This window comes from Gopherus evgoodei, chromosome 2 (assembly GCF_007399415.2).
Source record: "Gopherus evgoodei ecotype Sinaloan lineage chromosome 2, rGopEvg1_v1.p, whole genome shotgun sequence".
In the NCBI taxonomy this organism is placed as follows: Eukaryota; Metazoa; Chordata; order Testudines; family Testudinidae; genus Gopherus; species Gopherus evgoodei.
In genome coordinates, this window is record NC_044323.1 from 10,122,899 (window position 1) to 10,139,089 (window position 16,191).

At 46.5% G+C, this 16,191-nt stretch overlaps 1 protein-coding gene across 1 annotated transcript in view; it reads right to left on the reverse strand.

The window, feature by feature from the left end:
• Positions 1–365: 365 nt before the first annotated feature.
• Positions 366–16,191, reverse strand: part of GARS1 (glycyl-tRNA synthetase 1) — a 41,890-nt gene continuing 26,064 nt past the window's right edge. The window contains 9 exon segments of the mRNA XM_030549978.1: positions 366–694; positions 3,486–3,676; positions 4,918–5,011; positions 6,185–6,294; positions 8,795–8,880; positions 11,748–11,793; positions 11,796–11,864; positions 11,867–11,891; positions 12,842–12,949. Coding sequence (XP_030405838.1) covers positions 554–694; positions 3,486–3,676; positions 4,918–5,011; positions 6,185–6,294; positions 8,795–8,880; positions 11,748–11,793; positions 11,796–11,864; positions 11,867–11,891; positions 12,842–12,949 — 870 coding nt within the window. The 3' untranslated portion in view covers positions 366–553.

The following is a 16,191-nucleotide window of genomic DNA, read 5'->3' on the forward strand; positions in this document are numbered from 1 at the left end:
CACGGGAGCGCGCAGCTCCGGCTCCCAGAGCACTGCGCGCATGGTGGCAGGGCTCCAGGGGAAGGGGGGGGGAAGGCAGGGGAGGGGCTGGCGGCTTGCTGCACTTGGCCAGATGCTCCGGCCCTGGAGCGTGGACCCTGCGGCTTGCCGCACCGGCAGGATTTTTAATGGCACACTGGAGTCCTGGCAGGGAACAGCGTGCCATTAAAAAAATTGGCTCGCATGCCATCTTTGGCAAGCGTGCCATAGGTTGCCGACCCGTTTTATACACTCACAATTCCCATTTGGACCCACAAGAACTAACAAAACAAGTGGGTGATAAAGTCAAAGGTCTCAAAGTACAAGGCTGCACGAACACGGAAAAGCAAGCAAATGCAATGGCTTTTTTATTTATAACACCTTTAATTGCCATTATTTCAGTTTAAAGTTAAAATCAGGCAGCAATTGAGGAAAAAACATAATCCCTGGGTGCACAAACAATGCAGCTTTGAATAATACACGATAGTTTATTTCATATTAACATGAACAGTAAAAAGTGGACATCATCCGGGGCTTATTTCAGGTAATTGTCTTCCTCTATTGTCTCCTTTTTGCCAGTCTCTTGTCCCTCAAAGAGTGGATACTTTACTTCTACGTCAGCCCAAGTTAGGCAGCCATTTGCCAGGTCACGGATAATGGTAGGAAGTTCAGAGACCTACGAGGAGAGTGCACAGAAAGAGGCAAGACATGAGACCACACCACCAAGTTGATTTCTTTCATCCTACGTGTACATCAGAGGTTCTCAAACTGGGGATCAGGACCCCTCAGAGGGTTGTGAGGTTATGTGGGAGGGGGAGAGTTGCAAGCTGTCGGCCTCCATGCTAAACCCCACTTTGCCTCAAGCATTTATAATAGTGTTAAACAGATGTAAAAGTGTTTTTAATTTATGGGGGGAGGTCCACACTTGAAGACTTGCTATGTGAAAGGGGTCACCAGTAAAAGAAAGTTTGAGAGCCACTGGCGTACATGGATAATGTTTAGCACTGTATTACAAATACTGCCACATGATCAACTGTTACCATCTGATGAGAGCAGATCTGTCCAACATTTTCATGTAAAATTTTTACAGCCATAAACTCTTCCTCAAACTCTGGGATATCAAGTGGTCGTGTCTCCAAGCAACAGGGCATTTTAATTCTAGATCCCTTTTCACCATAACGAATACTGATCAGCTACTCATAGCATGGAGATTCACTAGTGAAATGCAGCCATCGCTTGGGCAGAGCACTGTCACACAACACTTTGGGACAGGCAGAGAAGAATGGACTGGTCCAAATGAACCTGCAAGCAGGGGATTTTGACAGGCCCTGGGGCAATGTAACATGAGTACAAACAGTGGCTGCCTCGAGACCTGCTGAGTTTTCTCTCTGCTATTGTGAGTGTGCTCTCATAGGGGCAGAGTTTGAGAATCACAGAGACGATGTATGAATTGATTGAAGGGTCAATGGGAAAAAACAGACATACCAGTCACACTAGGGCCAGCGTGCATTGACATCAATGGGGCAATGGGAAAAAACAGACATACCAGTCACACTAGGGCCAGCGTGCATTGACATCAATGGGGCAATGGGAAAAAACAGATATACCAGTCACACTAGGGCCAGCGTGCATTGACATCAATGGGGGTCATTCCACTGTCTTCAGTGGAGTTTGGATCAGGCCCAGGACAGCTACTGTGCTGCCTGTCTGAGGGGCCCATCAAGCGATTGCTCCTCACAATGCATGCAGGGCCGTCCCCCTTTAGGCCTGTGACCAACAGGAGACTCCTCCAATGCAGGTCCCACACATCATCTGTGACCATCATTTTGGCATCCTTCATTCTGGAGAATCCCAAGGATGTCACGGTGACGTTGGCCTGGGTGGTCTTGAATGATTAGCAGTATTGGCTGCAGCTGTCTCAGGTGTGTCTGTGCCATATCGTGGTGTGTCTGAATATTTCATCACAGGGACAGTCTGGGGAGCCAAGCCTACCGACCTCAGGAAAGGGGGAGGAGACCCTTTCTAATAGCCACCTAACAGCTTGCACTAAGGGTTATTAAGAGCAAATAGCTTGAATGGCTCTCGCCCACTCTCCTTTGAACAGGTGATGGGTCAGACAGACAGACCCCCAGGCCTGGTCTACACCTAAATCCTAGATCGACCTAGAGAGATGTAGTTAAGCCAAGCTAAGCCCCGGTATAGTCAAGTTATGTTGATGGAAGAATTCTTCTGTCAGCCTAGCTACTGCCTCTCTAGGGGCTGGAATCACTACAGTGATGGAAACCCCACTTCTGTCGCTGCAGAAAGTGTTTACACCATGGTGCTACAGCGGCACAGCCGCGCCGCTGTAGCATCTGCAGGGTAGACCAACCCCGAGAGACCCAGACAGACTCCCAGAGACACAGAAAATCTGGGCTTGCTGGGAGCATGTACATTGGTTCTGTTCTGCTCCTGTACTTTGAGAAGTCGTCCTATGTAATCAAGGGCTTGTCTACACAGGGAAATTTACCAGCAGAACTATACTGATATAGTTTCACTGCTATAGTTATACTGGTATAGGTCTGCTGGTAAATCTCCCCATGTAGATAAACCCTTAGTTTGTAGTGAAGGCTAAAATCAGACTAGCTATGTGTGTTGGCTGTTTGAAAATCTTTTTTCTCTAATGCTTTCTTCCAACTGCTGAATAAAAATCCTGCATTTCGAAAATCCTGCTGGTCAGTATCACTAAATGCAGGTGCCTGAAGCCCAGTTGGACTGGCAGGACGGTAAGTGGCTGATGTACCACAGGGTGGCGTACCCAGGTCCTGGTCTGAGTGCAAGGACTGTGAGATTCCTCCCTGAGAGACACCCAAGAACTCAGAGTTTGCACTCAGACTAGAGAGGGGCCAGCTGGCAGTAGGATCAGCTGTCACTTGAAAAGGTCTATTTGAGCAAATGAAAACTGGGCTTTTAAAGCACCTCAAGAGGCCACAGGGGTTAGTTCACCAGAAGGAGGGGGTCCAAGGTGGTCACTTCTATGTCACAGCTCACTGAACAGCCTGCAAAAATGGCCTGCGGAGACACCATGCTGAGGCCTCAGGGAGGCCTACTTCCCCCCCAGTAACAGTGACAAGTCACCACAGGACTGTCTGGAGGACAGCTCAGCGCTACATACACAAGTCAGCAACTACACCCACAATGGCCCACACTCACAGTGAGCAGGTCGGCCTTCTAGCTGTGGCCTAAACGGTTCAAGGCTCTTTTCGGGGTAACCTCTCCCTCTGGCTATTGAAAGCAACTCCTCTGTTCGTTTCACTGGCAGGCTGGTGGGTAACACCCCCTCACCTTCAGAACACATGGCTCGCACTTGAGTCCTGCACGGGTCACAGCAAGGCCAGTATGCCCACAGGCTCAGAGGCAGCAGGCCCAGTCCCTGCTCTAGTTAAATACATTTAACTCCTTCCCTCACACACATGCAGGCATTTTACCTCGGCTCGTATCTGACGCATGGAGTCACGGTCCCTTAGAGTGGCTGTGTGAGGCACCTTGTTCACCGTGTCAAAGTCTATCGTGATGCCGAAAGCCACGCCGATCTCGTCGGTCCTGGCGTAGCGCCGGCCAATGGACCCGGAGGAGTCGTCCACTTTGTGGGAGATGCCGTTCCTGGTGAGCGCCTCAGCTGGAAAAAGTGGAGAGTCCTAGGGTTAGCAACAGCCCCACTGGGCTGGAGGATTGGAAGGACACAGAACCACAGGGTGACAAACAGAAAAGGGGGAGAGGAGTACGAAGGGACAGGCATTACTATCCCGGCAAGGTGGACCCACAACCACTCCCGAAGCCGGTTATTTGCTGCTCGGCCCAACTCTTAACAGCAAGTTGTTCACACACAGTGCAGTGTCGCCACCTGGCTGCAGTCAGTGGGGCTGCCCGCAAAGCGAGGGTGGGAGATTCTGGCCCTTACGTTTTAAGCTCCTCAGGATAAGGATTGGTCCCTATTCTATGTCTATAAAGCACCTAGTGCAATTCGGGTACAGCATTAATAACTGGGGGAGAGGCTGTGTGTGTTTGGGGGCTAGAAAGTAAAAAGTGACTATTTTGACAGAAGGTTTTGGGTTCGAGGCCCACACAAGAGTTCAGGCTCTAACCCAGGCACCAGGCAGACACTGCAGTGCAGGGTTAGCACTCTATGATGCACTGCTAAGTCTCTTCTGAAAGATAGCACTGAATCACGGGTCTCTCAAGCCTGACATTAAAGGTCAGCAGCGAAACAGTAACTGAAGAAGCAGTTCATCTCTGTGTCTGGGCCCAGACATGTTATCTCAAAGAGCTGAAAACAAAAAGCTGCAAGCCAGCCCCGATTCTAACATTGCGGCCGTCCCCCTGACTTACACGGCAACTGCTACTGTGCTCTCCTGTACCATTTTTGCAAAGCACTTTGACATACCCAGAGGGGCAGGACTGGGCACAAGGAGGTCTGGGTTTTATTCAGAGGCTACGTGGCAAGCGAGTGGCCGAGCTGGGAACAGGACGCCGCAGTCTGGACTCCTGCCCTGGCCTAAGCAATAAACACACTACTCACCACAGCCATTCCATGGGCAAGGTGAGTCACTTTTTTGACATGCAAGTAAATAATAGTTTTTTTCCATCAGAACACACGGTATAGAGCACAGGAGCAGATTTTGTGCCTACACGGATAAGCTGAATATGACAGATTTTCAAGGCTGGCTCATATCAATGCAGCGGTCTCAAATGACAGAAGCTGCTGAAAGCTTTGGAGTTCCCTCTACCTCAGGTGTGTGCAACTAAAAAAGCAACGTGAAAAGACCCCACAGTCTTGGGTCTTTCCTATCTTCCTGAAAAAGAAAAGTCATCTTTCCAATCCGTGGTCACGTGGGTATCTGTGGCGTTGCATTTACTCACATAGCTCCTTGACGAACGGCATGAATTCCTGATTCTGGCTCAGAGGAAGGACAGAGCATTTGAAGGGCGCTACAACAGCAGGGAAGCTGAAGAACTACACAAATAGAGTCAAAACAAACACACACCAATGTAACTATTAAGCAGCTACAATTTGGGCCAGGTTCTTAGCTGGGGTAAGTCAGCACAGCTCCAGTGAAATCAGGAGAGCTAGGCCAATTTCTTCCAGCTGAGGAGCTGGCCCTCTGTAAATCATTAAAGCGACAGAGATAACAGCATGCTTCACCCGAAACACCTGAAAACAAAGGAGTGTGTGGGGGGGAGGGGGCTAAAATATTTAGTCCCAATGCATCTCCCTCAATGGTGGTGCTTAGGATCTAGGACACCCCCTCGCCAATTCAAACAGAGATTTGATTAAGATAGTGGAACTGATACAGCGATGCTCCCTGAGATTTAGTTCATTATTAACAACGTTAACCAAAAACACTGTTCCAAAGGGAGGGGAATTGAGGGGAAGATTCTTTCCCCAGTCTTCATGCTCTCATCTTACTCCACCTCATCCCATCCCTTCCTACTGCACACAGCACAGGGTCCCAAATATTTGTACAGGTGGATCACATCTTAACAGAGAGACTAGATAGTAGACAATTTCTTCCTTCCCCCGCCCACTTGTAATCCCATCACAGTAGCAACCTCGGCTGGAAAAGGAATATAGCTGCTTTAAAAGCAATCTAGCACTGGGAAACAAGGAAAGGGAGCTGGCACCAGGTCCTAGATAGCTCTCCATGGACCATCAGAATGTGCAATGTGGATTGCAGTGTGGGCATCAATGACACCACCACAGTCTGACATATAACATGCACTCTTTCCCTCTGACCTCAGGTTGCAGGGAGATCTCACAAGCCAGGATTCTGAGTCTGCGTGCATGGTACTGAGACTGTGGAAGAGCACAGCCAAATCATTTAAAAGGACTTCACTCCCCTACAGGGAGACCTGCCAAGTTTCAGCCCACAGCGAAAAGTTCTCCCCTTCAAAGGAGTACCGTAGGAGCTTAGAGTGCAAACCGTCCCAGATCATTGTAAGTGCCTGGGAACAACTCACACCTGCCCTGGTAGGGAGAGGAACTAGGTGACCTGAAAGGGTTTTCCCATATCTGTTGTGTATTTCACTGTATAATTTAAATTCCACAGCTGTATCTGGTGGTGAAAGTCCACGAAATCAAACGCCCACACCTGCTTCTCAACCAACCCAAAGGCACACGAAGGCTCACCGTTCGTTGTTCATCTCCCTCCCGGACATGGAATGTGTGTTCAAACACTGTATACATGATCCTTCCAATTCCGAATGAGGGCTCAATCACATTCGGGACTATTTCTTCCACTAGAGCACAAAACACATTGCATTCAGAAAGGCAGTTTACAAAAGCACCGTTATTTGATTGAACCTGCACTCCTCCACACAAGTCTGGATTTACTGCAGCTGAATGTATAAAGAGACAGGTTTAAATAGCTCTGCATCCAATGGGACTACTTGGATATCAAGATTTGGACTACATGTGGTTATATGGGTGCTGTCATTATACTATGAATCTATTAGTCTGAGCAAAGGAGAGGGGGAGAGAAACTCTTAGATTCCAAGCTGAGCTCCATCAATGACTCCCTTTGAGTTCTCCATTTATCTGCCTCAATGTCCCCATATGTAAAATGCCAGCAGAGGTGGCACGTGGATTAGTTTGTATTTGTAAAGCCCTTTGAAGATGAAACGTCCCATGTAAGCAATACTACACTCTACAGAACGCATTTCAACACAGTACAGCTCTCACCAAAGTACTATTTAAAAAGATTCTCCCCCCACCCGCTGTCCTCCTGGTTTGTATAGGAGCTTTCACAGCCTAGCCCAGCTAATGCCTGCCTTGGCTAGAGACAGCATGTTTAAAAAAGCCTTGGCAGCCAAATTGAGAAGCTACAGTTTGTTAGAAGCATAAGCTGGTTCTAGAAACTAAGCACCAATTATTCTGTTTAAATGCTGAAAAGCCATTTCTGATGTACTAGCCTCATGTTCCCATCTCCACTGGCTAGAAAGATAACTGTTCTCTGAAACAGGCCAGTTCTGCTCTGCCAGCCACTTTGCCACAACAACACCTTCTCCCTCCGGAATTCTACTTACAGGACATCTTATGCCATTTTAAATTTGTTTCTCAGAGCTATAGCCCTATGGAATGTGAATACAGAACATCAGATTCCTTCACTCTGGCTACGCCTCCCCTTCCAGCCCTGGATAAGCTGAACTCTGAGTCTGTACTAATACAAATTAAGTGACCAGCAACCAAAACTCCAACTGACTGCTCTGAGACAGTAAAACGGAGATGGACTACAAGTGTAATTACTTTCTACCACTGACTGACAGGCACTTAGAGACTTTGCTAATGCCAGCAGACTCCGAGGCGGAGTAAGAGTTAAGGATGCTCTGCAACTAGCAGAAGCACTTAGAATCTTGCAGGACTGGCTCTTAAATGATTTTTAAAAAATGGTCAGGAAGGATAATGGTCCAGTGGTTAGGATGCTTACCTGGACCTCTGGGTTAGAAAAGGGTTAAATTTCTAACTCGACCACGGACTTCCCATGTGACCTCAGTCAAGTCATGAATAGAGCTGGCTGGAAAAACAAAGTTCACTTCCACAAAAGTTGTCAAGATTTTGGAAAAATTGGGACAAAGCCAAATCCTCAAAAAATGTTGCAGAACTGAAATCCTGCAATATTTCCTTTCGGACACATGGTATTTCCAAAGTGACATTTGCCCCCTGGGATCCCCAGCCACCTGCTTGGCAGGCTGCAGTGAGACCAGGCACCCCGGAAGCTTCTGACCAAAACTGACACGACTGTCAGTGTTCACTACTGTCCATCACTGAATGGCAGCAATGAAAGTGACCAAACTCTTGTCTTCAACCTGTGGGGAATCAGGAGCCTGGAAGCCCTGGGAGCACAGGCCCTGCCGCAGCCCATCTCATGGTAGCCTGCTGAGGAGCTGGGAGCTGCAACACTCACAGCTCCACAACTCCTAGAGCAGACTGAGGAGCCAGCTGGCCCAAGAGTTTGGAAGCCCAGGGGTCCCTGACTCTGAGGCCATCCTCATGGCGAGCCATCCTGGAGCTGTGGGCCCTGGAAGCCCAGGTGGGAGAGCTGGCAGGAGACCAAACCTGGGTTGTGTCAGAAGTCTGTCAAAACTGAATAGTTCGTGAAACATTTTGAAGACTCAAACAACAAAAAATGTTTTTGGGAAATTTTTCCAACCGGTTCTAGTCACTTAAGACTCTGGGCCTCAGTCTCCATCTGTAAAATGGGGAGAGTAGCACTGCTGTACCTCACAGAGATGTTATGAGGCTAAATACATTGCATTTTGTGAGTGCCTCACCTATAGTGGTAATGGGGGCCACGTAAGTACCATAGATAGAAGACTGACTGTCTACCGTTAAGTACAGAAATGATTCTTTTGTAAGACGGAATCCTATAAATAATTGTCTGATCAACTTTGATCCTGTGCTGGAACTTATCCTGAAAGGAAATAATTCATCTGAAGACAGAGGGAACATTTCTTAAAAAAACATTAGCCACAAAGCTTAGTACCTAAACTTAGGCATTGTAATAAAAATGGCTTGATTGACCAAGGTGCTTCTATTGAAGTCAATGAAAGCAGCAGATTCTCAGCACCTCTGGGATTGAGCCAGTTACTTAGGAACCTATATACTGGTTTAGGTGCTTAATTTATGCACCTAAGTCTCAACATTTTGGCCACAACTTTCAGATTTGCTTAACTCTCCTGCATTCAAAATGTATTGTGATCAGCTTCCCATCTCTAAGATTAAAAAGTAAATAAAAGTTACCATGCAGTGTTTTCTGGAATCTCTTCACACTGACCATGTCCTTTGTTAATTGAAAAGTTTTCCCTTCAGTTTCAACAGTGAATTCCCTGTAAAGAAAATACCAGTGCTTTAGTATTAGTCAACAAAACCAGATATGTCACTTTCCCTTAGGTGGTTTCACTGGTTTAATTCTTTCTTTGGGAAAAAAAAAAAGAAAGAAAAAAAAAAAGTAAAACTGGTTTGGGGGCTATACAGAAAAGTCCTCTCAAACTCCAGGGATTGAAGGAAGAAACATGTAGCATGTCTTCTTTTTTTTTTTAAATACTCAAAAGTTTTATCTAGCATTTTTATTATTGTTGTAAAATAATTTTTTCCATAACCATTGATGAACATAAAAGCAATGTGGTTAATAGCCAGGAGCAAATTCAATTACAATATGGAAGGGTTCCAGGGTGAAATACATAAAGAAAAATTAACCACAAGACAATTAGACATTCATTTGCTCACTACAAACTTTTCATGTATTGTAACACACACATACTTTTTGTGTCAATTTAGTTCTGATGGCGAGTACCTGACCTCTGCATGGGAACTGGAAAAATCAAAGATATTTTTGATCTGTTAAAGCTTCCCAAACAAGTGGATGGGCCCAGATCCATTTTTGACTGATTCCTCCAGCTTTTGGTGTTGCTCTCTCTTAACACAGACAAAAAAGTTAACCCACAGCTGCTACAAGGCCGAATCAGTAACAGAGTCAGAGTATGAGGCCAGAAGGGATGACCAGATCAACTGATCTGACGTCCTGTATAGCACAGGCCACCACCACACTACCACCCAACACTCACACATTAAACTCAACAACCTAACTTACGCCAAGTTATTTCAGCCCACAGGAGACTAGACACATGCCACAGGCAGAGAATAGGAGGGACCAGTCTGAGGCCCCCGCTATGGCAGGGAAAGGAGTGAGATACAGCCAGCTAATCCTGGCAAGTGACCTACACTCACATGCTGCAGAGGAAGGCAACAACAAAAAAATCCCTCAGGTCACTGCCAAACTGACCTGTGCTGTGAAAATTCCCTCCCGATCCGACATATGCGGCTCAGTTATACCCTTAATATCTGAGCAAGAACCAGGCAGCCAAGCACCTGAGGGACTGCATGGTGCCACCTCAGAGCCCTGGCCTTCCCCACCCAATGTCCCATCTCCAGCCATGGCCATCCCTGATGCTTCAGAAGAAGGAGATTTAAAACCCCCCCACAAACCCCCAAAATACATTGGGGGAGGGGGAGTAAATCCCTTCCTGACCCCCCGAGCTGTCCTCAGTCAGGCAGAATTCCCACTGATGTCAACCTGGCCCTAAATATCCCATTCACAAAGAGCAAAGATTTATTTTATTAAACTCCAGCTGGCAATTTGCTGCTGAAATATAAACTCTGCCTCATTTTGTATGGCAGCCACCTGCAGAATAGTCATCTAAACTTAACCATCCGTAAAACAGGTCTAGCCACAGGCACTTCAGCACACAGCCGGCTGAGTGCACCTATGCTGGTCAATCCGTAGTGGTGTTTCAGGTATACTAAACTGATGGCTTCCAGGAGTGTGCGTAATACAGGAATGGGTGCATTTATGAAAGGCTACGTGCCAAGCTGCCTGCACTGAGACCTATTTCCCAGAGGAGATTACGTTTATGGAGGCACATCCTGAACGTGGATATATCAGGGAGTCGAGTTTGGACTACTGCCATCATTTGCACAAAAGCTACGTACACTGAAAAATGCTGCTATTGCTTTGCTTAAGGAATTGGGTTAACTGTCTTCTGGTTTGGACTTCTGTAGGACCAATGCACCCAGTGAAAATTTCTCTGTCTCGTAGGCCTGGTTTGGATGTATTATAAGTACTGTTTTTCTTGCACTTTGGTTACTTTGACACTCATAAAACACTTACACTGGCTCTAATACGGGGGGGGGGGGGAGAGGGGAATTGCACAGTGTATCAGTTACACCATTGGACTTGTTCTGCACAAGCTATTTCAAATAACATAGAAGCAACAGTTTTATTTATTTTTTAAGCTAACACTGCTCGGAAGTGTAACAAAGCTTTTTTTGACGTCAGGCAGAGACTCCAAACTCACCAACTGGAAAACCTACTTAAAACGTGGCTGTGCTCGGCTCCTCCATATTCACAGTTCTCTAGCACCGCAATAATCCAAACGGCACCTAAAGTCAGACTGACTGCTGCCGCCTGTGCTACTCCCACCGGTGTTTTAACCAAACAATAGTTTCGACAAGCCTCTGTTTGCCAGATGCTGGAACTGGACAGGGGGAAGATCCGTTGATAATTGCTCTGTTCTGTTCTTTCCCTTTGAAGCATCTGGCAGGATACTGGCCTAGGTGGACCACTGGTCTCACCCAGACTGGCCAGTCTCATGTTCTTATTCTTATATTGATGAACCAAGCCATACTGGGCATGAATCATGCCCATGTGAATGTCTATTTTGCAATAGATCTGACTGCCTTTGTCAGCACTGGCCAGCTCATGAGCCCCAGCCCACAGCTCGTTCAACAGCCTCATCTCCCAGCAAACTCAGTGGGAGCTGAGGGCTCTCATCCCCTTACAGGTGACATTCGGTACCTTGCAGGACTGGCTCCTACGTGACACAAAGGGCAGCTTGCCAGGAGCCAGCAGGCTGCACCTAGTTTGCATGTAAACGCACATACCTTTTAAAACCAAAGCATAAACACACAAAACCCTAATAGTTACATGTCACTGTACTGTGTCCATCAGTGAAGAACTGCCTCTTGGCTGAGCCACCAGCAGTAAAAACTGCAGATGATCCATTTTATCATGGCCTTCAGTTACTGGCAAGGCTGGTGCAGGATGCACTGAGATTACTCAAGCGGTTTTGTGGGTATCCCTGGCACAGGTAATTGCTAAGAGAATCTTATTCAGCCCCACCCAGCGTCTTCTCACCCTTTCTCATTCAGCAGCTTCTCCATCTCGCTGATGTAACACTCGCGCAGATGGAAAGGTATTCCAGCACCAGCTTCGCATCCTTCTTGTAGGCCTTGCCAATGGCTCCCTTATTGCCTCAAACTGAACAACGCTGGCTGTTTTGTACAGAGCAGTTAAGGAAACCGAGCTCACAGGCCACTGTGACCTTATACTTTCATTAGTTCATACTGGGTAACAAATGTAATTACTGCAGCACCTACAGAATCTGGGTCCGTGTTTTGTCATTGTATCTTATTCAGTGCTGAAACCGGTTTGAGTAACTTACCTCAGAGCAGAAAGTAAATAGTCCCTATCAGTACTTTAGATCAGCATATACATGCAGCTTATATGGTCGCTGTTAGAGCAAGAATAAGACTTTTACACACTGGCTGATTTCTGATCTCAGTTACACCCAAGTAATCTGGAGTGACACCAATTGCTTCAGTGTAGTTACTCCAGATTTACACTGGTGCACCCAAGAACAGAATCTAATCCAATATCTTTAAGAAAAGGCCCCCCAGGCCTTCCCCACCGACCCAGAGCCAGTTGCCGCTTATCACCTCAGTGGAAATGCGCTGGACGGGTACCAGGGCAATCTGGGAAGCAGTCCCTCTCAATCCCCTGTAGGGGACAAAGGGGGAGGAGAGGGGCAGGAAATCAGTGGTCCTGAGCCAGCAGAGAATCTGGCAGGTTGAATCCTCTAAGCAGACCACATCCGTTTACCTTTAATGGGTTCACACCCTTCTTAAATGCTCCAAAGTTCTTTTGCAAGTAACTCACGTAATGTTTAAACTGTGTTTATGAAAATAAACAAATTGAAAACAAGGAGCCAGGAAACAAACTTTGGCCTGTATTTCCTTTACTCACATGAGTAAAGTTACTCATATGCTGAAGTCTTTGCTGGGTCAGCCACAAAGATATTCTTTACACTGCTATGAGCATCAAGGTCGCCTGATTTAACCTAGATACTCACTCTAAAGTCTAACTTTGAACAGACCTGCACAGACCTTAGGACATTTCAGTTTCAGATGCTACCTAGCTTTAGGGAGAACTGTTTTATTCACAAAGGATATGGGTTCTTTCAGAGGCTTCTCAGCTACAAGAGGAACTTTGGTGGCTCTGGCGTGGCAGGAGAGGTCGTAACAGGCACGATCAGCACAACCAACAATCTCAATCCAACCCTAGAAAAGCAAAAAAGTGGAAGCTTTTAACAGTCTGTCTTTTTGTTCGCTTAACCATCAAACATGTTTGTTTGCCCCTAAGCCCGCCATGCTCCCAGGGCTGGTTTTTCTACCTAATTAGCTCTGTTATGATAAGCATTAGTTCCACCAGCTCCTCTCTAATCTAAATGTGCCTCCGTTTGCTTCGAGAAGTAACCAGTTATGTAAAATACAAGGTGCATGTACACCGCTACCTCGATATAACGCCACCCGATAGAACACGAATTTGGATGTAAAGTGGTAAAGCAGTGCTCCGGGGGGTGGGGGGCTGCGCACGTCCGGTGGATCAAAGCAAGTTCAATATAACACAGTTTCACCTATAAGGCGGTAAGATTTTTTGGCTCCCCAGGACAGCGTTATATCGAGGAAGAGGTGGACATGCACGACCAGGTTCTCTAGTGAGGCTGGTGGAACTACACAGACTTTCACCAGCGGAGGACCTGGGTGACAGCATACGTTTTTTACATTCACATCAGCGTGCATGAGATGGGCTGAGTAACTTGGTATCATTGGGGATTTTATCACTTCATGAGCTTGGGGAAGAGTAACCAACTCGCCTCTTTACAACTGTCAAAGACGCATGCTTAAGAGCTAAGTAGCACATGATTCACAACTGACTGAAGCATTTCCTTGCATACGTTCATATCTGTGGAAAGGAAGAGTCTGTAAACGAATTAATTCGCATAAAGCACTGCCCATGAATTCCAAATCTTTTTAGCAAAACCAGTGAGCTGTTTGGTTTACAACGTGGCAATACATGAGACAAGCAGCGTTGGTCTTCTCCATTCATTCTGTTGTGCTAGTGCGTGTGTATGCACATGTACATGCAGTCAAAACCTGCTTGCATGAAATTCCAATTGGCAAGAGAAGGACTCAAAGGGCATGTCTACATTGCAATCAGAGGTGTGAATACAGCATGTGCAGACATACCCAAGCAGGCTCGGAAGATAGCCCAGATACCACCCTCAGCACAGGCTAGTCATTCAAGTACATATTAGGGTAGGCTTGTGCAGCTTCACTGCTATTGTTATTTGAGCTAGCTAGCTCAAAGGTTGCTTGGGTACGTCTACATGTGCTGCATGCAGTGTTGCTGTATCTGTGTTGGCACCAGAATATTCGAGACACAAGGTGGGTGAGGTAATGCATTTTATTGGACCAACTTCAGTTGGTGAGAGAGATGCTTTTGTGCTTACACAAAGCTCTTCCGCAGTGTAGGAATACCCAAAGAGGATGTGTGTACAGGAAACATCTCTGTGCTCCAACACATTCCATGCAGCAAAGTCCTACAGAATTTCACAGGGAGGAAACCAATAGAGTATGACAGAAAAACCTGTTAGACCTACCAGACAATGATAACCTTTCTACAGAATTTTTAATCATCCCTGTAGGATTATACTACTGCTATACAATTCTGTAAGTTGGTTTAAACATTCTGTAGGAACAGAGAAATCCTTCTCTCTTCAGTTCTACAGGATTTTTCTATGAAGGGATGATTCAGTTTCAGGTAAGCTCCAGTGATTCTTGAGTTTAAAAGTTTGGTACAACCTTACACATAGTAACAACATCCATTAGTGGGCTGTGATGACACACTATTGATGGTCAACCCCACAGCTATTTCAATAAGGAGTTGAGAAGATTAATGTTCAGCCAGAACACTTGTATTTTTACCTATACAGAGCCAAACCTGGAGATCCTTACTCATACCTTAAACTAAAGCAAACTCCTAATTAACGGAACCATCTATCCAACCCTAGTATCAGAGGGGTAGCCGTGTTAGTCTGGATCTGTAAAAGCAGCAAAGAGTCCTGTGGCACCTTACAGACTAACAGACGTATTGGAGATGAGCTTTCATGGGTGAACACCCACTTCGTCAGATGCATCCAACGAAGTGGGTATTCACCCACGAAAACTCATGCTCCAATACGTCTGCTAGTCTATAAGATGCCACAGGACTCTTTGCTGCTCATCCAACCCTAGAAGAGCAGAGGACTGGATTCCATGACCGAGGAGGTCCCTTCTGGTACTATGTTCCTAAAGTCCTCATCCTGTAACGAGCTCTACATGGGCCTTCCTTTGGGCATGCAGAAACCACAGAGTTTGGCCCTCTTGATTTCAACGGAGCCTCTCGCAGGGATCTGCCATGAGAAGCTCACTGCGATGGTAGGGCCTACGTTCACAGTGGCTGCAGAATCCATCGGCCTTCTGACCCCGTCTTGTGATTCAATTCCATGGCATTCTCAAAGCAGTTTCAGCAGTCTGAGACTTAGTGGACCCCGTCCCACTTGAAAAGACTAGTTAGGTGCAAAGAGGGCTTTCTTCTAATGGGAAAACTGCTCATTCTCCCTACCCAATTCCAGCCAAAGGATTTGATCTGATTCTCTTACACGTGAGGCTTCTTGTCTTTCCAGTTGCCATAACTGATCAATAGGAGAACCCCCTAAGAAGCTTCCATTCAAAAATATCACTGCTGACTAATATAAAGACCGCCATCGAGATTTTTAGAAGTAGCAATAAGCTCTCTAAAAACATGCAATAAGGAGGGTTTAAACATCTGCTACACCCTTAACAAACCTTCCTGGTCACTTAAAAAAAACATATACACACAAGATCTTAAAAGCCCAAACAAACAATCAGAGGAAAGCACAGTGTACAGTAAGTCCCGACATCACAAAATCCTTCAAGCAGCAAAGGAGGAGCGGGGCTGGAGTAGGAAAAGAGGTGCTGGGAAAACAGCTCCTGTAGCACTAGCTGGCCCAGCAGCAGGGATTCCTTTTTTTCAGCCCTCATAGTCAAAGTGGGGCTGGGGATGGAGCAGGAAGGAAGCTGCCTTGGGTAAACTGTTCCAGCAGTACTGTCTCCTCCACCACTGATTTTATTGGGGTAACAAGCTGGAAGCCACAGGGGCCTAATTCTCTTCTCACTTGGGTGCAGTTCATCCACATGCCACTTACGTCCTCTGACTAGGGTTTACATCACACGCTCCTTCTGCACGGCGGTGAACGTTCCCTTTACAGCAGTCGTAAATCAGGAGTGACTCCACTGTAGTCAATGGGCTGTGCGAGCACGCAGCTGAACAGACAGGAGAGCCAGCCTTACTACCTGTTTAATTTCTTCACTTTAATAAACAGAGTTGGGTGGCCATCTTACTAGTGGTGTGCCAGGCTAGGAACGTAACAGTGCACGGGGAAAGCGCAACTCAAGAC